This window comes from Pipistrellus kuhlii, unplaced genomic scaffold, assembly GCF_014108245.1.
Source record: "Pipistrellus kuhlii isolate mPipKuh1 unplaced genomic scaffold, mPipKuh1.p scaffold_m20_p_1, whole genome shotgun sequence".
NCBI lineage: Eukaryota > Metazoa > Chordata > Mammalia > Chiroptera > Vespertilionidae > Pipistrellus > Pipistrellus kuhlii.
Genome location: NW_023425404.1, coordinates 87,891,727 through 87,915,664, shown reverse-complemented (window position 1 = coordinate 87,915,664; position 23,938 = coordinate 87,891,727). Strand labels below are relative to the sequence as shown.

Below are 23,938 nucleotides of genomic sequence, written 5' to 3'. Positions count from 1 at the left end.
TCACTGCTCCTCTCAACGAACCCCCGCGGGCACGCTCCTAAGCCGCGCCCCCGCCCCTTCGGCCGCTGCCTCGGGGTGGGCGGGGAAGGAGGCAGCTTGTTTGTGGGATCAGCTGGTGCACGGGTCGAAGCCACCGAGTTGTGGGAGGTTTTCCACAGCTACGGGCCGAGTTGGCGCGAGCTCGCGGTCTGGCGGGCTCCAGCGCCGAATGCCGGCTCTGCCACGACCCGGGGATCCGGAGCGCCCCGGCCAGCGCGGGGGGCTCTTCCGGTGGCCTTCCCGCCGCCGCCCCTCCCGCCAGGCCGCGCGGCCCCCGCCCCCGGAGTCCATAACAACCGGGCCCGCGGCACTCGCGCTGCTCCGGAGCGCGCCCACCGCCCCCCACAGTTCGCGGACAGAAACCGAACCCTCCGGGCGCCAGCCGCGCCGCCCGGCGTGCTCGGTCGCGGAAGCCGCGGCCTCGGCTCGCTCCCAAACTCCAGCTCCCGGCCCACCCCGGCGCCGCGGGCTCAGGCCTCTGCCCCGGCTGAGCCCGCGCGCCGCAGCCCGGGCCCAGCTTCGGTCGCTGTGCAGAATCACCCCTTTTCTTTTACAATAATTTCTTAATGCTTTCAAGGGAGATCCCTCCTGCCCGCCACTTAACCCAGTCCCCCGCCGCAACCAACCGAAACCACCGGCTCAGTGAAGCAAACTAGGCAGCACACCGGCGTTCTAGCGACCCCGCGCCGGGCCGGGCCCTCCCCACGAAACCGGCCGGGCTGGGAGCACCGGCGAGCGACGAGGCAGAGCTCTCTCCTGGCCGCCTCTCGCGGCTCCGGACCCCGAGCCTCTCCTAGTTTCGTCCCGAGGCCCAGGGCGCCCGCACCGTGGCGGACAGGCAAAAGCGATCGCCCAGCTAACTAGCCCCCCAAACGCTTGAGATTGGGGGGAACAAATTAAAAGCAGCTGTTTAACATACCTTGGGAGCCAGGCGAGGAGTCCTGAATGGGGAGAACGCCCCCCACGGGCCATTGGCTCCCCGGCGCTGGCGTCAATCACCCTCGGCCCGCCCCCTCCGCTTGCCCCGCCTCTTCTCTTCATTGATCGCCTCCTCCCTCCAAAATAAATACAAATAAATAGATAAACTAGCCTCGCTGGGAGGCGCTTCTGTGGCAGAGGCCCCAATCTCCAACACCGACACCGCCGCCTCTAGTTTCTGGAGGCCTTTGGACTGGAAGGAGCCATTCTGGAACTTGACCCGCGGGGGAAGGGGGCGGAGGAGGAGCCGGCAGGGCGACTACAGCCCCACTTCCTTCACCCGCACCGCGTCTGAACTGGTCAGAGGGAGGCAATAGGGACATTCTAGGGTTTGGCTGGGAGCGTCCCGACTCCCCTGGCTGTGTAACCTAGCCGTGTCTGGCCCATTCTGGTAGGCATCAGCCTAAAACTGAACTGTGTAAGCAGGAAATCCTGCGTTCAAGGCAACAGGCATTAGTCTGAGCACCTACCCTGCGTTAGGCAGACACATTCATACCCCACTTGCTGCTGGGTGCGATTGCAGAGATTAGATGAAATGTGCTTGCTCTGTACCTTCCAAGGGCTCCAACTGAGGAGATGCCACAGAAAGAGCTAAAGCAAGCCAGAAATGTTTATATAAACAGATACCCATAGGAGCTTAGAGCAGGGAGATTCTTTCTAGCTGAAGAAAATTAGGGGAGTATTCCTCATGGAGGAGGTGGTGGTGCTCAGGTTACATCTTTTTTATTTTTTTTAAATTATTATTTTTAAAAATATATTTTATTGATTTTTTACAGAGAGGAAGGGAGAGAGAGAGAGAGCTAGAAACGATGAGAAACATCGACCAGCTGCCTCTTGCACACCCCCTACCGGGGATGTGCGTGCAAACAAAGTACATGCCCTTGACCGGAATCGAACCTGGGACCTTTCAGTCCGGAGATCGACTCTCTACCACTGAGCCAAACCGGTTTTGGCAGGTTACATCTTTTTTAAAACAATTTTTTAATTTAGTGATTTTAGAGAGAGAGGAAGGAGAGAGAGGAACATTCATTGGTTGATTCCTTTATATGCCTTGACCCAGAGATAGAACCGAAACCTTGGGGTATCAGGACACTCCAACCAGCTGAGCTGCCCAGCCAGTACTCAAGTTGGGTCTTAAATTATTTCATCAGGCCAAAATAGAGAGGTAAGTCATTTTCAACAAAGGACACAAAGGAGTACATGCAAAACATTATTAAGGGTCTTCAAATGTGGCTCTAGTCATGAAAATCAGGGTTGCAAGGATGGGACCAAACAGAATACTTTAATATCTCATCAAAATTCTTAGAATTATACAACAGAATGTGCAAACAGTATGGTCACAGGACTACAGGCCCAGAACTGTGGATTCAGATACTCAGCATTCCAGTATCTGGATAGGTTCTGAGGGTGGGTTAAGTGAGGGCTATCTACATGAGGCAAGGAGAGACACAAAGGCAGATGTAAATACTGGGTTTGGAAACTGCAGAGGTACATCTTCTGCTGGAAGAGGTAGGTGGAAAAAACCAAATGGTTTCTTTTCTCTCCCAGTAACCCAATCCAGGAAGCCTTCCCTACCTTCAGCAGTCCTCAAGTCAAAGCTCTGACTCAGATCCTTTCTTAATTTGTCTTGTCATAATTTTCAACCAAAAGGAATTTCTGAGACAGAAGCTACCTCACATGTCTGTGCTAAAGGGCACAGAGTGAGGAAGAAGGACCCATTAATTGAGGCACCCAGAAAAACTAGGTAAGTCTTCCTCAGGAAAGGTAGCTAGTGTGGATGAGGAATTGTGTACAGAATGCGAAGGGCCTTGAGTCTGTGGGCAGAAAGGGGACTGCAGGAGAGCATTTGGTATCTTGCTCCCCAATGTGTCATCAGTTTGGTTCAAGTAAATTCAATATGGAAAAAAAAAAAAAAAAAAGGATGGGGGCCTGCTGCTGGTTAGACTGTCCAAACAATCCGTGAGATGTTATAAGGACTTAAATAGAGCAGTGGCCATAGGTAAGCAAGAATAAAAAAGAAGAGATGTGTTTGAGAAATTCTCAAGGGAACTGGGTGACTGATTCTTCATGGGTAACGGAGGAAAAGGAGTCAGTGTCCTGGTGTTTAAAGGAGAAGAACTTGAAGCTATTGGTTAAGTATTGTATTTTCCGGCATATAAGACGACCCCCTAATTTTACAGTTAAAACATAGGTTTAGGCCTATATTTGCTGTATAAGACTACCCCCCACTTCAAAGAAAAGACTTACTTTGCTGTCAAGATCTGCAGGTAATTTTTGTGCAATTTTGGTCTTTTGCCCCCGATTTTCGGTTGACTTTTTTTCGTTTCAAAAGTCGTCTTATACGCCGGAAAATACGTAATCTGGGTTCTAGATTTAGTATAGCCAGTGATTGATTGGTAATATATTTAAGCAAATCCTTTCCTACCTCTGGGCCTGTTTTCCCCCCTGTGAAATGGGGTGTTAATTGAACTGGAAAGACAGTCTCTAAAGACCCTTGTTTCACTCAAGAGTCCATGGGGCTAGGGAATCACACCAGGAAGGAAACTTGACATTAGGAGAGAGGGCAGGAAGGAAGAAATACTGATTTGAGAAGGGCAGTGGGTCATAAAGGCACTAGAATCCTGGTGGTAGCTTGGTTGACAGAATCATTGAGGGAAAGGGTGTGAAGGGAGAAAAGCCAAGATATAAGGACTGTGTATTCAGTGGGAGGCCCAGCACCTGGCAGGACCATGAGGATTGAGATTTATTCTCAGAATAGGGGCTCCCTAGGGTGAGGACCAAGTATTATTGTATCAGAACAGAGATCACCTGATCATCTGGAACCCTGTAGCAGATTCCTGCTCCATTTCCTAAGAAGCTGTGGCCTAGATGAAGGCATAACAGATAGTGTGTGAATATGAGATGAGTAAAAAAGAACATTAGTCTAGAATAGATCCCAGTTAGTCTCTTGTGATCTATGGATCAGCCTCTGTCCTGTATAAGAGGATAACATAGCAATCCTTGTCCAGTTATGAAGTTCAAATGTAATAATATTTACTTATTTTTTATTTTTAAAAATATATATTTTATTGATTTTTTACAGAGGAAGGGAGAGGGATAGAGAGTTTGAAACATTGATCAGCTGCCTCCTGCACATCCCCTACTGGGGATGTCCTTGATACATGCCCTTGACTGGAATCGATCCTGGGACCCTTCAGTCTGCAGGTCGATGCTCTATCCACTGAGCCAAACCAGTCAGGGCAAATATAATGATATTTAATACACCCAGTGAGGTTCTGAACTTCTGTGGAGGCCAAAAGCCCATTCATTTGATTGTAAGTTTGAACAGCACATGGTATATATTGTGGATGAAGTTACTTGTGGAGAATTTACAATTAGAATAGATAATCCCACTCAAGAGAACCAGGCTTCACTGATACTCCCTATCTTCCTAAGTGCATCATGCTGGTGGAAATCCCCTCCAAACAACCCTTACATTGAGTTCCACTAGTATAACCACTTTAATTCACAACAGTCGAAGACAGGAGACCCTTTGGGAGGGGTTTAGTAATTGTTTCTGACTCAGTATATCGATGCCTGCATAGCAGAGCAAGTCACAGACTCTTTAGGAAAGTGAGTATAGTAAAATCTCCATTTAACAGACTAATTTGGATAAGGGGGTGTCCATCAATGCCTAAAATCCATCCTATCTAAAAAAATGGATCAAGCCGAGACCGGTTTGGCTCAATGGATAGAGCGTCGGCTTGGGGACTGAGGGACCCGGGTTCGATTCCGGTCAGGGCATGTACCTTGGCTGCGGGCATATCCCCAGTAGGGGGTGTGCAAGAGGCAGCTGATGGATAACTCTCTCTCATCGATGTTTCTAGCTCTCTATCTCTCTCCCTTCCTCTCTGTACAAAATCAATAAAATATATTAAAAAATAATAAAAAATAAAAATAATAAATAAATGGATCATACCTCTGCTTCACCCACAAACCACACCCACAAGCCAATCAGGAGCAAATATGCAAATAAACCCAACCAAGATGGCTGCGGCCACAGAGAGCAGGAGGGAGACTTGGATTTCCCTGGCAATGGAGGAAACCAAAATTTCAGCCTGTCCTTGCTGGCCTTGGCCAGAGGTGGAGTTGGGTGATTGGAGGGAGCTGGGGGTCCCTGCCCAGGGCTGGAGGCTTTAGGCCTTGGCAGGGGCAGAGCTGGCGATTGGAAGGAACCGGGGGAGGGGCTCCTGCCCACTCCCTGAGGCTTTAGGCCTTGGCAGGGGTGGAGCTGGAGATCAGAGGAGAAAACACCTTTTCTGACCACTCATTGGCTAAGCTTCCTGAATGCCACTGGTAATATTCTTAGTAACTTGGGTATAAGAATTCAAAAAGGTGATCTAGGGCTTTTCCACCATACTCCTGGAGAAAAAATGAAGGCCTGCTACTGGAGGGCTAAGAAATGTCATAACTTGCTCGAGGCGGTTTAGCTCAGTGGATAAGGCCTAGGTTTGCCAACCGCAGGGTCTGGGTTAGATTCTGATCAAGGGCATGCACCTAAGGTTCAGGCTCCTCCCTGGCTCATGGCTCATGCAGGAGGCAACCAAATTAAAGTGCTCCTCTCACTTTGATGTTTCTCTGTCTTTCCCTTTCTCTTCCACATTCTCTAAAAATCAATGGAAACATCCTCAGGTGAGGATACAGGAAGGAAGGAAAGAAAGAAGGAAGGAAGGAAGGAAGGAAGGAAGGAAGGAAAAAAGGAAGGAAGGAAGGAAGGAAGGAAGGAAGGATGGAAGGAAGGAAGGAAGGAAGGAAGGAAGGAAGGAAGGTAGGTCATACCCTATGAAAGACACATCTTAAAAATGCCTAAAGGTGTCATTTTTTCATGGTGAAGGGACCAGAGTCTGTGTTGATGATGATGCACACTGACCACCAGGGGGCACTCAATGCAGGAGCTACCCTCTGGTGGTCAGTGTGCTCCCACAGTGGGAGCGCTGCTCAGCTGACCTTCGGGTGCCAGACACTGAGGGCCGGTGTGAGCCTCTCCTGCCTCCACAGCAGCACTACTGAACAGTGGGTGCAGGCACAGTGGGGCCAGGATGAGTGGGAGCGGTGCAGCACTGGGCTCGGCTGCTCCCTGGTGGCCTGCCGCTTTGCACACTACTGCATCCCCTGAGGGGTCCCAGATTGCGAGAGGGCACAGGCCAGGCTGAGGGACCCCAGCGGTGCACAAATCCATTCACCGGGCCTCTAGTTATATAAAAGTAGGTTTTCCCAATGGGCATGTTAAAGAAGTGATAAAGTAGTTAACCTGTTTTTACTTATGTAGACACATTTGTGTAATTATACTTAAGTATGTATGAAAAGTTTAATTTCACAGAAAAGTTTCCAATATACATTATTGTAATTTTAAATTTACACTAAATATGTCTTATAAATGTGTGCGTTAACCAGTCACTGCGAGTTGCGAGTAAACAAATCTGGGATGTGGCTTAGTGCATATGGGAACATCAGCCTGCATGTGTTAAAACTGCATGTGTCAACCCATGTACCAGAAGATCACGGTTCGATTCTCTGGGTCACATACCTACCGTATTTTCCGGCATAAAAGATGACCCCCTAATTTTACAGTTAAAACATAGGTTTAGGCCTATATTCGCTGTATAAGACTACCTCCCCCTTCCGAGGTAACACCAGTTCTTTTTTTTAATAGACCGCCTCTCTGACTCAGCCAATCCAAGCAGGCTTTTTATGCGAGCAAATTATACATGTTCTGTACCCGAAGCTACACTGTGTTCTAGTAAAAAGCCTGCTCAGATTGGCCAGAGTCAGAGAGGCGGTCTATTAAAAAAAGAACTGGTGTTGCCTCGGAAGTGGGGGGTAGTCTTATATAGCGAATATAGGCCTAAACCTATGTTTTAATTGTAAAATTAGGGGGTCGTCTTATACGCTGAAAAACACGGTAGGTTGCAGGCTTGATCCCCTGTAGGGGGCATGCAGGAGGAAGCTGATCAATGATTCTCTCTCATCATTGATGTTTCTATCTCTCTGAAATCAATAAAAACATATATATATATTTTTTAATTGAAAAACTGACACAGAAAGTCACACCACATGACAACAGAATCAATTACCAGACATGATGCTATATGATCATGTGCTAATCATTCTCCAAATATTGTTTATGAGCAGTGACACTTAGGTTTAAATATATAGACTATAGTTGTAGACATGTAATATTTATTTATGTCTGCAAAATTACTACAGTGTTTTTTCCAACATATGGCCTAGTCACTAAAATTTGTTAAAAATAACAATGAATTAATAACGAAAAATAACCTGTTAATTTAATTATACGCAAATCTTGGTTAAAAGCATTTTAAAATTAACAGGGTATTAATTTTCACATATGACATACGCACAAGAAATTTTGACCATTAAATATGAAGTCAGTTATATCGAAGTCCAAAAAAACAAGGTTTACTGTTTGATTTGGTGATATTGGTCCTCCAGCTGCATTTAAGGTTGCATCCACCCCACCTTTCTTTCCTCTACCCTATCAGTGAGGACAAAGCAGTGAATGGATCTGGGGAAGTGCCTTCCTTGGAGAAGTCACATTGAGAAGCCAGGTTCCGAATCCCAGAAGGCCTCCTTTGTGTATTAGGGATTACTATACTATTGTAGCTAAGAAAACTGAGGCTCAGAGTAATAAAGTGATTTGCCCAAGTCACCAAAGCAAGTATGTCTGAGCCCAAAACCTGAGCTTTGAACATCCCCCCATGTGCTATCTCCATAAATGCTAAGGCCCACGATCTAGGGTGGGACTTCTAGAACAAAAAAGCCTCCCCTTTAACTCCACGCTCCATACCTCCCTAACTCCAAGAGCAGTTTGTCCCCAGACAGGTCTAAATAATTTCTGGCCCTTCCAAAAAATATCATAATTAAAGAAGCAAGATTTGTCATTCATATATATATTATATAATCTTCTTCAGCTCACACCTATACTCAAAACTGTCACACCTTCAAACACTCTGTGTCTCACAGACATTTCACACTCACGTCCACCCAGCCTCACAGAAAGGCCACAGTTCTTTAGGGTGCTTATGGTATGGGTGACTGAGACATTTAGGCCCTGCACTTCAGTAACTTGGTAAAAAATGTCAGTGGCCCTAACCAGTTTGGCTCAGTGGATAGAGGGTCAGCCTGTGGACTGAAGGGGAAAATCTCGAGCTATTGTTCAGAATCCCAGTTACCTATTTCCTAGCTGGATATCTTTGACTTATTTTTTTGACAAGTCACTTATTTATTTTTTCAATGTTCTTATCTATAAACTAAGAACTGCAATGGGCTGTGAGGTTAAAAACAAAGTATGTCCAGCATTAGTCAAGAGTTCTCAGACTTTTTTCTCCTTAATTGCAGCTGCTGTTCCCTCTTCTGAAAATTCAAATGCAAAGTCTGAGAGGAAGCCATGACAGGCCTAACAGACCCAACAATCCTACTGTGTGAATAAACTCCATTTCTCTGAAAACTGGTTGACTTACGTTGTACATATTCCATACTTCTGATATGTGGGTGGCTTTGGAGGCTTGGGATCTTTTTCCACAAAGATTTTAAGGAGGAAGAAAGAAGATAGAAATATCAATGATGAGAGAATCATTAATAGGCTGCCTCCTGCATTATCCACACTGAGGATCACTACTTCTGCAAGATCCACACTGGGCATCAAGACCACAATCCAGGCATGTGCCCTGACCAGGAATTGAACCGGTGACCTCCTAGTTCATAGGTCGACGTTAAACCACTGAGCCACAAAAGCTGGGCCAGGCTTGGGATCTTTAGTGGGTGTTTTAAGACTGCTAGGTATTGCCTTGAAGTGTCTTCCCCTTATTGAATATTAATTTACCTCTCTGGATCACTTCCAGCCCAAATCTAGAAAATATATAAACAGTATGTTCCCAAGTTCCCTTTGTTTTCAAAGTATTTCCTTCTGTGTATCAATTGTGGTTTTTTATCTTTTTAAAAAGCAGCAGATTATTTTGTTTAAATGAAATCTTAACCCAAGGCCTAATATGTAAGAGAGAAAGGTAGGCCTTGCATTGGTTGAAGCAGAGACAGCCCAACCACTGTCTCTGTTCATTTACCTTCCATATATGCCTTCTCTCTGACACCCTTCATCTCCCAGCTCTCCCCGCCGCCCCAGGCCCCCGAGAAGACTGATGAACCTACATTTCTGAATCCTGTTCACTCACCCCAGTCACTTCTCACTGCTTACCAATCAAAATATTTTACAGGCTTTTCTTCATCCTCCCTTAAGTGTTAGTGGCTCTCAAGGGTCTCCTCTCTTCTTACACTCTTCATTCTTCTCTGTTCTCACCCACTTTCAATGACCCTAGCTTCTATCTAAACTAAGTCCCCAGTTGACATCTCCAGCACATGGTCATGAACATCAGACTCTATATGTCCCCTGGCTGCTGGCCACAAAACAGGTATTCATTAAAGGTCAAGGAAATAAAACAGAGACCCCACAAGACAAACAGGCTGACTTAGACTCAGTGCACATCTGTAAATCATGAGGTTTGGACAACTACACTATTGTAAGAGACATAGAGACATAACCAGGTTCAGATGTGGGAAGAGAAGAAAGAAGTGAGCATGGAGTGGGGAATGGGCACTGTGCACTCTGACAATCTTCTCTGCATCTCACTGTCTTGCTTTCTTACTTTCAGTTTCATTAGTCCTAACAACTCTCAGGAACATAGTACCCTAAATTGTTGAAAAGGAATCACTGCTCCCAGTCAACTATGTTCATGTTGGCCTTAAAAGAAAAAATATGGGTGTAAAAGACTGCACCCATAGATTTAACTTAAACAGAAGGAAGCAATTATGAAAGCTGTGATGACAGGCAGAGAGAAATTAAACACTGCAGCAAATTTCTAAGTGCCAGATTTCTATTTGTGAAAGAGACCTAGTCTTTGTGGTTAAGAGCAATGTATTAATAGTTGAATATACACTGAGTGGCCAGATTATTATGACCACCCCATCAGTACTTCATTGGGCCACCTTTTGCCTTCAGTACTGTGGCGATTCTTCTTGGTATTGACTCCACGAGATATTGAAAGGTGATGTGAGGAGTCTGACACTGTGCCTGATGAATAGCACTGTCCAGTTCTGTGAGATTCGATGGCTGTGGAACCAGCTGCCTGGTGGCTCTTTTAACTTCATTCCATAAATGCTCAGTTGGATTGAGATCTGGTGAATGTGGGGGCCATCTAAGCAAGGTAAAGTCTCCCTCTTGTTCTTGAAACCACTCCTGCACAATACGAGCACCGAGCACCGTGGCATGGCGCATTGTCTTGTTGGAAGAAGCCATCTCCACTGGGATACGCCATCAACATGATAGGATGAACTTGATCAGCAACGATACTTAGGTGTGCTGTGCTGTTCAGACATTGTTCTACACGAATTAAAGGCCCCAAATCATGCCAGGAAAACATGCCCCAAACCATAACACTGCCCCCACCAGCTTGAAGGGTTGTACTTATGCATGTGGGGTGCATGCTTTCATGCTGTTTCAGAGAAATTTTCACTCTGCCATTTGTATGATACAACTGGAAACATGATTCACATGACTTTTTTTCCAACGCTCAACTGTCCAATCTTTGTGTTCCTTTGTGTGCAAATTGGAGACGTTTTATCTTGCTAACTACAGATAGCAAAGGTGTTCGAACAGACCTTTGGCTTCTATATTGTACACGTATGATGCAGTGTACGGCTAATTTGCCTACAAACGTCAGGTGGTCATAATAATCTGGCCACTCAGTGTATTTAATATCCACCACTATTTTGTAATGGTAACTATGGGAGCAAATACCTCCCAAGAGAAAATCTGGTTCCCAAGCTTTAGCTCGTGCCCTCAGTAAGCTAACAGTACTAAGTGGGTAGTGACCAAAACCTGAGACAAATCTATGACCTTGGCTGGGAGTTTGGGTCCTTAGTTAATTCATTCCTTGACTCTTAAGTCACTCTGCCCCACACGGAGCAGCATGAAAGCCTTAAAGGTCTATGGGTTGATTTATGGATTACAGGGTTATTTGACCTGTTTTCCAAGTTGGGGGCCAAGTGGGTAGAGAACTGAGTGAATATAGGGAAGTGGGAGTTGACCCACCTGGAGAAGGTCTTGATTGTTACTCAGCATATATTCAGTTCCAACAAAGAATTAAATCCTTCACATTGGATGGCCTATAGTAAGATAATCTAATGTGGCCTCTTATTTTACCAAAGGAAGCTAGGACTTGATACTTGGGTTAAATGGTGAGACCTCAAAATTATCAATTAGCTCAGTCACTTCAGGCAAGCTTTTCTATCTGGTCCACCTCCCTCCAGATCTCTGATTTGTGCATTTCCGTATGTGTGTCTGGTTATTCCTAGGGGACATCTTTAAGGACAGGGGTCCCATCTGCCTCAAGCTACAATGCTTAAAATAGTCCAGCTTCACAAGAACCAGTCCCATTTTGTCATTTACCTGCAAATGGTGACATGGAGACTGACAATGACGGATCTCCTAGGCTGTGGGTGCTGTGGCACCTTTCCCCTCAGGAGTCCCATCCTAGCTTATAGGGATAGGCAGGATAAAGGGACCAATGCTAGAGGAAGTATAAATTAGGTTAAAAATAACAATCAAATTAGAAATAGAAGCCTGAGTTAGCCCACAATGCTCTCTTCCCTAGACACTTTTTCATCTTATGTTCACAACTGTACAATCCAGCATTTGATTGTGGGTTTCTCTTGCTTTGTTGACCAAATCTCCTATGTGAAAGCCTTGACTTCCTGAACAGATTTGGGGCTTCTTTTCTGTATTCCTCCTTTTTGCCTCCTTTAACACTTAAAATGATAGACTCACACTGAGCCTACTGATTATCTTCCCAGTGGTGAAAGCTACAAGTAACTATGGCAATGGGGCTGTTTATCTCTTTCTTTCAGGTTTGAAAGACATCCATTTATTAAACTTCCTCAGAGTCAGGGATATGGACAAATACAGTGCTTCTGATACCTGGCTTATTCTGTCAGTTACTTAATCATGTACTGGGCAGGATCCAGGAATCTGCATCTTTAAAAAAAAAAAAAAAATACACATTTTATTGATTTTTTTACAGAGAGGAAGAGGATAGAGAATTAGAAATATTGATGAGAAATATTGATCAGCTGCCTCCTGCATACCCCCTACTGGGGATGTGCCTGTAACCAAGATACATACCTTTGACTGGAATCGAACCTGGGACCCTTGAGTCCACAGGCCAACACTCTATCCACTGAGCCAAACCTGTTTTGGCAGGAATCTGCATCTTTATGGAGCTCTTAGAAATGATAACTTCACCAACACTCAGACATACAAGGAGGAGCTCATGAGTAACCTGAATTTACAGAGCAATGGATTACAGCCTCATCAAGTAAATGACAGTTCAAGTCTACTTCCTACAAATAGATCCTTTATAATTTAATCCTATTTCCTATACATTTCACAAAAACTGCCCTCTCTGATCTCCCAGATTTCAGGTATCTCTGTTCACCACTTATGCTTCCTGTCCTTAAGAGAATAAAAGAATCATCCAGAAAATTACTAATCATTTTCTGGCTTAATTATTTTCTCTACAGTTCAGGTCTTAAGTCAGAAACTCAAGAAAAATTTGTTGGCAGATCAGGAGATGAATCCTTAGAGGGAATCTAGTGTAAGAGTTAATATTAACAGCAGGTCTTTGGAATCAGATGGTCCAGGTTTTTAGTGACAAACTAATTTTCTTGTACTTTAGTTTTCTCCTGTCAATACCTACCTCAAAAGGTTGTTTTGGTCCTAGCCAGTTTGGCTCAATGGATAGAGTGTCAGCCTGTGGTCTGAAGGGTCCCGGGTTCAATCCCAGCCAGGGGCACATGCCTGGGTTGTGGGCTTGATCCCCAGTTGGGGGCGTGTGGGAGGCAGCTGATCAATGATTCTTTCTCATCACTGATCACTGATGTTTCTCTCTTTCTCTCTCTTTCTCTCTCCCTCTCCCTCTCCCTCTCTCTCTCTCTCTCTCTCTCTCTCTCTCTCTCTCTCTCTCTCTCTCCCCCCCCCCCGAAATAAATTAAAAAATATATGTGTGTGTGTGTGTGAAAATACATATACATATATGTATTAAATTTTTTGAGGGTGAATGAAATAATACTTAGAAAGCACTTTAAACACCTGGAAAGTCAAGCACCCAGTAAATGTTAACTGCTATAATTTTTAAAAACACTCCAATATTTGCACACACTTTAGGCCAGAACAGTCCCACTTTGGTAGGCTGTCAATAGGGAGTAGCTATCTGGCAATGGGAATAGGCCTGCATGGATAAAGCTCTGGTTCCATTCTAAGAGAGATGCAAATGACACAAGATCTTCCCACAAACACGAGTGTGCCCATAAGCGTGTAGTGTCCCTAGGAAAATGACCCTTTCAGTACTCTACAGATCTGAAAACCCTACATAAGGAGATCCTATTTGGGAGAATCAGTCACCAACTCTGTCACCCTTCTAGTTTACTACGTGCAACATGAGCTCAAGATCAATTACCTGGAATTTTAAGCAATGTGTATGCTGTAAAAGAGAACTACAAAAAAGATCTAGTTTCAAAAGACAAAACACTGTATGTTTGAGAAAGCAATGCAGTGAAGAGGCCAAAGGCTTTGTAAGCAGACCAACTTCAGCTCTAGTTCTAGAGCAAATCACTGTAACCTTCTGGACCTCACTTTCTTCATCTATTTAGAAATAGAATGAAGAGAGAATAATCTTTCATTGGATTGTTGTAAGGTTTGAATGAGGTAATAAGAAGAAAAGCACCAAGCATAGAGATTGGCAACCCAGAGCACTCAACTGGTATGGATCCAGAGGTAAGGTCATGGCCTACAGGCAAGGTAGATAGATGGCTTTCAGACCTGAAAGTCTCAGATATTGAGGCCTTGGGTCCCTCCCTACCTCTCTAATCCTCCCAGACCAGCTCTTGGACCCTCTCCTTACCTTCCCAACCCAACACTGCTACTAAATTGATGAAGCTAAAGGAGTTTGATCATGTCAGTATATTTATATGTAAACACAAAACTATTGGTATAAGATAGTGAATATGAACATTTACAATTATTTTCTGAATCTGACTCAATCCATTGACATTAAATACAAAAGGAAAAGATTGTAAAATAAGAACATATACATTCAAGAGCTTATTACAGTATAAAATTATTGAGGTCTGATCAGCTACCAACCTCATCTGTGATGGAGGAAGCTTTAGGGGTTCCTGGGATTTTCTTGGGAATATGGAGCACTGGGGACTCGATTCCATCCCTGGCATATCAGGCTGGTGGCTGGGAGCAGACAGGAATAGGTTGGGTGAATGGGAAGGAAATAGTAATTGCAGGGGGACTGCTATGCCCAGTCAGGAGTTAAGGTTTTTACTGTCACAGAACCCACACAGCTCGAGCTCCAGGGTCTGGCAGGCTACTAGCAGAAAGAAATGGTGATTTGAGTGGATAGGACCAAGCTGCATAAGGAAAGGAACCTTTTGGCAAAAGAAAAAGGGACCCTAGCACATTCTCCCAGGGACAGATTCTCATAGTAGTTTCCTTTCTCATACCTAGGATCCTTCTCCCTCCTTCTAAGAAATTGTTTTTGGCTCTGGCTGCTTAGTGAGTTCATCTCTACTCCCAGGCTTCAAACCCCGAGGGACTGGGACAGAAAAAAGAATCACAGTGGAGGTCTAGTACCAAAATCAGCAAAGTAAACAGAGGAAATCATTAGGTAAGGGTAATCTAAGCTGAATTAAACCAGTGTCCCCACAAACCAGTATTTTTGGCTCCAAAAGGTAGCATTCTGGAGTGAGATAAGTCATTACGTAAGGATGAAGGCCTGTGGCAAAAACACAAAGAGTAGATATACCTGTGTCCTCTTCCACCACTCTGTGGTCTGACAACAGGAGACATGATCCCCAACCCCAGCTAGTCCAGATAAACAGTAGGGCACAAGAAGCAACGAGTCCTAAACTGCAACATGGAGCCCCAGGAACTTTTATAAAGGAGTAACTGTGTGTATATGTATTTACAGAATACCACCATATTGTCACATACAATATATATTTATATACACACGTACATATGGATCCATACACATAAGTGCGTGCACACATACGCGAACAGAAGAGATTCGAATACACGCTCTAGGAATAAACGTGCTTGGCACTCGGGACTTTCTCTAGAACATATAACTTGGTCAAGCTTTCTGGGAAGGAAGGTGGATGCTCACCAAACCTCCCCATCAAATCCTAGTAATGGGGAAGGAATGGGAAAGAGATCTCCAGAAGGAGAAGGCATTGGGAAAGGAGAGCGGGCAGGTTCCTTTCTCACTTACCTTGCTTAGAGCCTCTAGCAAAAATCAATAGCCACAATTTGGTTTTAATAAGGCACAGTTCAATGGCAGGTGCTAGGAATTAAGAACACATTGCTGCTGGCCCTTTCTAGTAACCATTTCACCGTATCTACCTAGCCAAAAGGAAAGGCCGCCCTGCGTACACCAGGAGACACAAGAAAGAAGTTCATTCATGGCTTCAGTGTAACTGATGGCAGCCCATAGGCTCAGCGGTGTCCAGGGAGCTTAAGGAAGAAGGCTGGCCAGCAGGAGGCGGCTCATGGGACAGTTACTGACTCTCCATAGCCAGGATGTTGTGGCTGGATGGCACCATGCCCTCCGTTTCTGCGAACTCCAGGATTGCCTTGTAGCAAAAATAGTACTGCTCAGGGGTCTGAATGCTGAAGGCCCTCTGGGTCCTCATGCGGGACACAGTCTGGAACACATTAAGGGTACCGAGCTCCTCCAACTGTGCCAGGCAGATGTCCAGTGAGCAGAAGGTACCTGAAGGAAGAAAGGAAACAGTCATATGTGATCTACCTCTCCTTTCCCCACCCCTCTACCAAATAACTCAGGGAGGACTAGATTACTGAATTTAAAGGCAAGGGGCCTTAGGCCTGAAAGAGTCAAGGAAGAGGGCAGAGTGAGTGCTGGAGGCCAGTGAAATAAGAGGGCATATACATGGAGGTAATAGGAAGAGGTGGGAAAGTGACAATCCTGATAAAACAATAGCACTCCCACACCTGGGCCCTAATTTTCAGACTCTACAATTTCTCCACAGAGGCCTAACACAAACCTATTCTTCCTGACCTTCTCCCAAAGGGATCTCTGACGAGAAATGACAGTCTCTTCAATAATCATTCCCTTAAGGTTAAAGTTGCTCACTGGATCCAGAATGGAGAGATAAAACAAGGCAGGAACCTCCCCAAGGAGAGAGATGGGAAGGAAGAAGAGTATAGCTGAGCTCTCTGAGACACCCAGGTGACTGATGGGGTCAGAAGATGACCATGCTGAGTTCGGGGGAGAACCCAAGATGGCTGCCCAGGTAAACAGCCGCAGCCGCACACAACAATTTCAATGAAATACAACTAAAATATAAAATGGACATTACCAAGAACTATAGGAAAGTCGACTGACTGGAAATTCTACAACGAGAAGCAAGGAGAAAACCAGAAGGAAGCGCAGAGGAGCTGTAAAAGCCTAAGGTACTGAGACACACGCAAGGATGGAGCCGGAGAGGAGGGCGGCTGAGTGCCTGGCTGGCGTTCCCTACCAGGAAGGAGATAAAAACTCCGACTGTGCTGGGCCCCAGTTCCGACTGCTCTGAACCCCAGTTCTAGGCCAGACCCCGGGGACCCAGGCTCATCCATAGGGAGCTGGGCTGTAAGGCAGAACCCCGGGGGAGCGGTGAAAGGAGGTCCCGGAGGCGTGCACATTGCGCGCAGAGAAGGGACAGTTGGCTGTGCCGTAGGATTGCCCTGGCGGGAAGGAGACAGGGGCTCCAGACTGCTCTGAACGCCACCTCCAATCCCACTTCCAACTGAACTGAACCCCAATACCGGACTCATTGGGGGAAAGCCTAGACTGTTTGGTAGCAGGTGAAAATCGAGGGCACCTTTCTCTCAGAGGCGCTTGCAACCGGTACTGAAGGACCCTGAGACGCAGGAGCCGCTTAGGGCATGGCTGACGGAAGCCAAAGCTGTAGGCTCCACCCTGAAACTCCGCCCCATCTGTAACTGCAAAATGCAACAAAAAAAATAGATCACAAATGAAAGAAATGGAGGACAAAAAGCGACTGGATATAGAGTTCAAATCTACGCTTATAAGGTTTTTCAAGAATTTCCTAGAAAAGATCGATAAGACCTATGAGGATATGAAAAGAGATCAACTAGAATTAATAAGGAATCAACAAGAAATGATAAGGGATCAACAAGAAATGATAAGGGATCAACAAGAAATAAAGAATACATTGTCTGAAATAAAAAAATATTATACAGAGTCCTAAAAACAGAATGGAAGATCACAAGAATCAAGTCAAAGATTTGGAACATAAAAAGCCAGAAGACACTCCTCCACAGAAGCTAGAAGACAAGAGAATCCAGAAAATTGAAGATAATGTAAGAAACCTCTGGGACAACTTCAAGCGAACCAACATCAGAATTATGGGGGTCCCAGAAGATGAGAGAGAGTAAGATATTGAAAACATACTGAAAGAAATAGTGACAGAAAACTTCCCCCACCTGGTGAAAGAATTAGACTTACAAGTCCAGGAAGTGCACAGGACTCCAAACAAAAGGAATCCAAAGAGGACCACACCAAGACACATCATAATTAAAATCCCAAGAGCAAAAGACAAAGAGAGAATATTAAAAGCAGCAAGAGCAAAGAAGGTAGTTACCTATAAAGGAGCACCTATACGACTGTCAGCTGATTTCTCAACAGAAACCATGCAGGCCAGACGGGAATGGCAAGAAATATTCAAGGTGATGAATAGTAAGAACCTATAGCCAAAGATAATCTATCCAGCAAAGCTAACACTCAGAATCGAAGGTCAGATAAAGAGCTTCACTAATAAAAAAAAGCTAAAGGAGTTCATCACCACCAAACCAGAATTATATGAATTGCTGAAGGGGGTTCTTTCAGAAGAGAAAGTAAATAAAGATAAAAATTATGAACAACAAATACGTAACTATCAACAAGTGAATCTAAAAACCAAGGAAATTAAAAAAAAAAATCTGATGAACAATATTAACTGGTGAATATAATAGAATCAGAGGTATGGAAGGGGAGTGAACTGACGATTCTTGGGGAAAAGGAGAGAGAGGGGTGTGAGAAGAGACTGAACATAAATTGTGCACCTATGGATGAGGACAATGGGGGGTGGGGAAAGGGCAGAGGGTGGGGTGGGAACCTGGTGGAGGAAGAGCAATGGGCGGGGGGGGGGGGGGAGGAACATTTGTAATAATATGAACAATAAAAATTTATTAAAAAAAAGAAAAGAAAAAAAAAAAAGATGACCATGCTGATGGGATGTATAAAACACCAACCCCCAGAGAACTTGGCTTGTGAAGTGTATGTTCTGGACACACACTTAGCACTAGGGATATCAGAAATACATTAAAGAAGAATTTTTCATGACAATTCACCTCCACGGGACCAAATTCTCTTAACATGGCAAGGAAGAGCTTGGTTGTTCCTCCCCGACACTTACTGCCTCCAGAGGCTATGAGCTGCATCAGGTGCATTATTACCTGTCCTGCCAATGCCTGCACTGCAATGGACCACAATGGGTGGTTCAGGGCTCTGCCCTTTGGCGTGTGCACCCATGCTGCTGACGGCCAACCTCTGCTGCCTCCTGACTGCTCTCAAGAAGTCAATGAGGGAAGCTGCTGAGGAGGGTACACCATAATCTGGCCAGCTCAGGAATTGAAAGTGAGTCACCTGGCGTTTCTGCCGCTCCTTGGATAGAAAAATAAGAAAAAGTTAGTGAGGTCACTTCTGCTTGCCCTGACTACTTTCAGCTTTTCTAGTTCTTGACATCCTGGGGTCTCTACCAGCAAGATTCCTGCCTAAAACCCTCAACTTTCTCCACAACTGCTTCTCTACAAACCCAAAGGAAAGGTTTAATGTCTGGAAAAGGCAGAATTCTTATTTGTAGGATCCAGATTTCTTCTAAGTTTTATTCCTACTTAACGCCACTATTATATTGGCTCTGAATTAAATATCCTGATCCTCTTCCCAGAAAAAAATGGAAGTAACTTATAGGCCCCCTGGAATCCTGCCTACTTCCCTTTGGATATTTTCTTTACAGTAATGGTTCTCCCTTAGCTTCAAAAAAGTGAGAAAATAGAAACCTGGATTTACCTCTGTGTTATGAATTTCTAGCGTTGTTTTCTTATAATGGTTCATGTTCTCCACGCCTAGATTGGTCACTGTGAGGAAGCCAAATCGGATCCGAGAGTCTTTTTCTAAAGGCCAGTACTGACCACACTTCCTCCTGCCGCCCTCCTCAAAGCTGAAGACACACAGAGTAAGGTAAGCCTTCCGCCCTTCCTCTCCACACCCTTAGCCACGCCCTCCCCAGGGGCAGTAGTATCACCTCTCGCTTTGTTTCTAATTTATACCCTTGCTTTTTTGGCAGAAAAGAAAGAAAACCTTCATTCTAAACAGATGTAACAACAAAAATTTCTGCCTGTACTCATTATGCAGACTTTTACCAAGCACCTACTATATCATTTGACCCCTTTCCTCTGGGTACTCCTCACATATCTGGGATAAATACTGGGCGGACAAATAAAGACAGTAGATAAAATGTGGTGGGCCAGATTGAACTTGTACGTTCAGCCACTGTTCATTATCTTCCCCAATGAGGGCCCTGAGGGATAGAAGAGTAGGAAAGGCACAGCTCCTAAGATGCCAGCCCTGAGGTCTGTGTAAAGGCCTAAAGTCCACCTCTTTATACATCAGTGGCTCCAAATTACTCCAAGGTGACACTTCTTCCACAGCCTCCTCTCCAATCAAAGGTGGTTGTGACAGTACCATGAGAAAGCAAAATGAGCTAACATTCTCATCAATTCTTTTCTCCTCATCTGAAATAGGTTACAATTATCATAATGATAATAGTAATACTCATGAAATAGTAATTCCTGAAGTTTTGGCAGATGTGTACACCAAAATTTCAAAAATACTATTTTCATCAAGAGCTGCCTGCCTTCATGAGCAAAAAATGGTCAAAGTAGCAGGGGAAGAGAGAGCAAAGGGGAACCGGTAATTCAGATACCACACTTGGCATGTCAGTGTCTGACTTTTTAAGTATAATTTAAATGGAGTGACGGTCACTGCCCTTAATATTATTTTTTAAACAGCTGTCCTTTGGAAGTATTCAAAGTGAATTGTCCCGTGTTTCCTAATACTTCTTTTAGTAGATAAGATCAGGATAGGCTTTAACAGAGCCATGAATTAAAGCTTTGACAAATTAGATCTATTAATTTTCACCATACCCTGGCTGTGTTAATTTTGGATCAGCTAAAAAAAAAAAAAGAGCTTTGACATCTCAAACTCTTGGCCATGGCTTTCTTAACCCTCATTGTGTCTAAGAGCTAAATGCCTTTTTGCAATTACCCATGATATATGTGTGGGGCGGGGGGGCATTGTGGGAGGCAGAGAACAGTGGGAAGAAAAGTGATGAACTCACCGAGTGGTCATGACAATCACCAAGACTTTTTGCTCCCATACCATGAGCCAAAAATCACGGTAAGTATTCTCTAAAGGGCCTGGAATGAAAGGAGAAGACAAGATACATGAGTGTGTTAGAAATCACATCTGAATGTTAACAAGGTCCCCAGGAGGAACTGTAGGAAGGTTACAGTCTGAGAAGCACTGTTACTCAACTTCTCAGAGTTTTATTACCAGGGCTTCAACTATCATATCCAGACTGACAGTGTCAACTGTGTACAAGTCTGTAGCTCTTTGCATTTCATCTAAACATTATAATCAATCACCAGTTGCTAAGTGAACTGTCCCCCTTCCATGTCCCATCATCTCCTCAGATTCAACGTATTTGCAATTCAGCTTCCTCCTTTAAAACTAGCTCTCTCTCTACACTTTCCCATCTCTATTCACAGTACTGGCATTCTTCAATCACCCAGTCTTAAAAAGTTGAAGCCAGCCAAAACCGGTTTGGCTCAGTGGATAGAGCGTCGGCCTGCGGACTGAAGGGTCCCGGGTTCAATTCTGGTCAAGGGCATGTACCTTGGTTGCGGGCACATCTCCAGTAGGGGGTGTGCAAGAGGCAGCTGATTGATGATTCTCTCTCATCAATGTTTCTAACTCTCTATCCCTCTCTCTCTCTTCCTCTCTGTAAAAAAATCAATAAAATATATATATTTTTTAAAAAGTTGAAGCCAATTCTGACCCATTTTTTCTAAAATTGTTTTTTTTTTAATGTATTGATTTGAGAAAGGGGTGAAGGGGGGGAGGAAGAGAGAAAGGGAGGGAGAAAGAGAGAAATACATCCATTTGTTTTCCGCTTATTTATGCATTCATTGCTTGAGTCTTGTGTATGCCCTGACTGGGGGATCAAATCTGCAACCTTGGCATATCAAGATGACACTCTAACTAACTGTGCTACCCATTTTGGCCAGGATCTTTACCCATTTTCTTTATCTAACAGGTCCTTGAGATTTTTGTCTTTGAATTGTTTTTGCTTTTTATTCCCATCCTGCTCTCCCTACTCAATTTCACTGCTATGAGAACCAACCATATCATCTTTTGTCTGAGTTACTGTGATTCCATCTTGGTTTACTTTTCTGAACAAGGGTCTCTCTTCCAATCTATTCTGTATACTCCTGCCTGTTTAATCTTTCTAAAAATTGCTTCATCACAATATAGACACATTATGCTGACTTCTGCTTCTATTCCCTTGCTCAAGCCATCTCTCATCTCCAAGGCTTTTCACTTTCTACCCTTTTTCAAGTGCTGCCTCTCTCCCTTGCACCTTTCTCTGACCACCACACTCCTTGTAGGACTTCTTCTTGTCTCAGATCTTGATGGCACAGCTAGATCAAAACAGCTTAACCATTTAATGTAGATGGTCTTACACCAGTCATTTTACTTTGTGAGAATTAATCACATCTCAGCAAACATAATGCTAAGGACAAGGGCCATGTCATCAGGTTATCCTTCTGTCTTACAACCTGCACAGGATGGGCATTCAGAGGGAACTTTGAAGATACTCGTGGGCCAGCCAACTCCCTTTCAATCAAAGAAGTAACAACCCAGGGTAGTTCCTTTTACTTTCCTAGTGCTTTTTCCTCTTCTGATTTCAGGGAAGCACAAAGGTTGATTTTATCCTGGAAGTTTGCAGGTTTCACTACCATTTTTGCTAACCTTTTTAGCAAGCACCAACATTGTATGACACTAGAATTTCCTCTGTGCAGAAGTGGACACTGTGAAGTCTTAAAAACAAACTAAATGTCTAACAAAAGAGGATTAAAGTATCACATATCCCTAATTTAAATAATCCATATGGTAATATAAGATCTGCATCTTTTGCTCTGGAAAGGAGTGCACATAATATCATCAAGTGAAAAGAGAGAATGTATAAAAAGAGCTCATTTTGTTAGATATTTTATAGGTCTATACCTATTTATATGCATAGAAAAAGGTTTAGAAGGAGATGCTGAAAAATGTTAACATTATCTATGGGTCTCAGATTTATGAGTGATTTCATCTTCAATTTCTGTAACAGATATGCATTACTGTAGTATGCACATCAAAGAGAAAATGAGAATACCCTCGCCCCATCTCTGATTTCTAGCTTATTCAACAACTCACTACATTGTACCAGGCAGCTCACATTTACTTACCACGTTCAAACCACTGACAAATTGGTATTGCCTATCAGAGCACCTGATACCACTCAAATTCAGGCTGGGCAGAGAAGGTCATAATTTCCCCAAAGGCAAGAGAGAGATTTGGAAGGCAAAGTGTACTCCCCAGATTAGACTCTTTAACAGCAGACTTTTCTGAAGAAATAGTCACCAGTTTGTACTGACATGAGTAAAACAATCCACTGACTAGGCTTGCTAGGACTTTAAGACCAAACAGACATATTTTCAAATCCTGGTTTTGTCACTGATTAGCTGTGTGATACAAGGTCACCTAAGCTATTTGGGCTTCAGTTTGTTCATGGATTAAAAACCTCCCTTGCAAAGTCTCTATAATAATTAGACGAGGATTATGTTCCTGATATATAATACATACTCTCAATAGAAACATATATTGTTAATAAAAATATTATGATGATTAAAAATCAGAATACTATAAATATAGCCAAGCAAATCAAACCAGTCTTCTCAACATCACTGGGCACCACCTTCTGGTATTAACACCTTCTCAATGTGATCAATGTTTGACTCAAGAAACTCTCTGTTCTATATTCCTGGAGTTTCTTCTGTCCTGGGCAGGGCCTACAGAACCAGCCTGGAAGAGCCAAGCCTTGCATAATTAGCAATGCTAACAGTACCCTAGCCTTCTAAACCTGGAGGCAGGAGCATTCTGAAACCCCCTAAAGCCAATCCTTATCCTTTATAAGCTCAAGCATACCAAGACCATCCTCCTAAAGGCCCTACTTTCTCAGGCATCACATCATACCTTACACCTGCCAACAATCTTCCCTGATTGTTCTCTAGTTTCTTCTTCTTTTTTTCTTTTTTTAAATATATTTTATTGATTTTTTACAGAGAGGAAGGGAGAGGGATAGAGAGTTAGAAACATCGATGAGAGAGAAACATCGACCAGCTGCCTCCTGCACACGCCCTACCAGGGATATGCCTGCAACCGATGTACATGCCCTTGACCGGAATCGAACCCGGGACCCTTCAGTCCGCAGACCAACGCTCTACCACTGAGCCAAACCGGCTTCTGCTCTAGTTTCTTCTTGAAAGAACCCCTTAGAGAAAAATAAACCTGTGACCATAATGCCAATGGACAATGTACCAAGAATCCAAAGGCCCCATTCCTTTTTGTTATCC

General features: G+C 44.1%; 2 protein-coding genes across 5 annotated transcripts in view; both read right to left on the bottom strand.

The window, feature by feature from the left end:
- The window catches only part of SIN3A (SIN3 transcription regulator family member A), a 94,650-nt gene extending 93,553 nt beyond the window's left edge, over nucleotides 1-1,097 (bottom strand). The window contains exon 1 of the mRNA XM_045586582.1: nucleotides 959-1,097. The gene's annotated coding sequence lies outside the window, so the exon portion shown is untranslated. The remainder of the gene's footprint in view (nucleotides 1-958) is intronic.
- A 12,068-nt stretch (nucleotides 1,098-13,165) lies between these two features.
- PTPN9 (protein tyrosine phosphatase non-receptor type 9) overlaps nucleotides 13,166-23,938 on the bottom strand; it is a 93,016-nt gene continuing 82,243 nt past the window's right edge. For all 4 annotated transcript variants that reach the window (XM_045586627.1, XM_036455183.2, XM_045586623.1 and 1 more), the window contains 4 exons: nucleotides 20,599-20,677; nucleotides 19,269-19,419; nucleotides 18,656-18,863; nucleotides 13,166-15,908 (listed from right to left, as the gene is read on the bottom strand). In XM_045586627.1, the coding sequence (XP_045442583.1) occupies nucleotides 15,694-15,908; nucleotides 18,656-18,863; nucleotides 19,269-19,419; nucleotides 20,599-20,677 (653 nt within the window). In that variant the 3' untranslated portion in view covers nucleotides 13,166-15,693. The remainder of the gene's footprint in view (nucleotides 15,909-18,655; nucleotides 18,864-19,268; nucleotides 19,420-20,598; nucleotides 20,678-23,938) is intronic.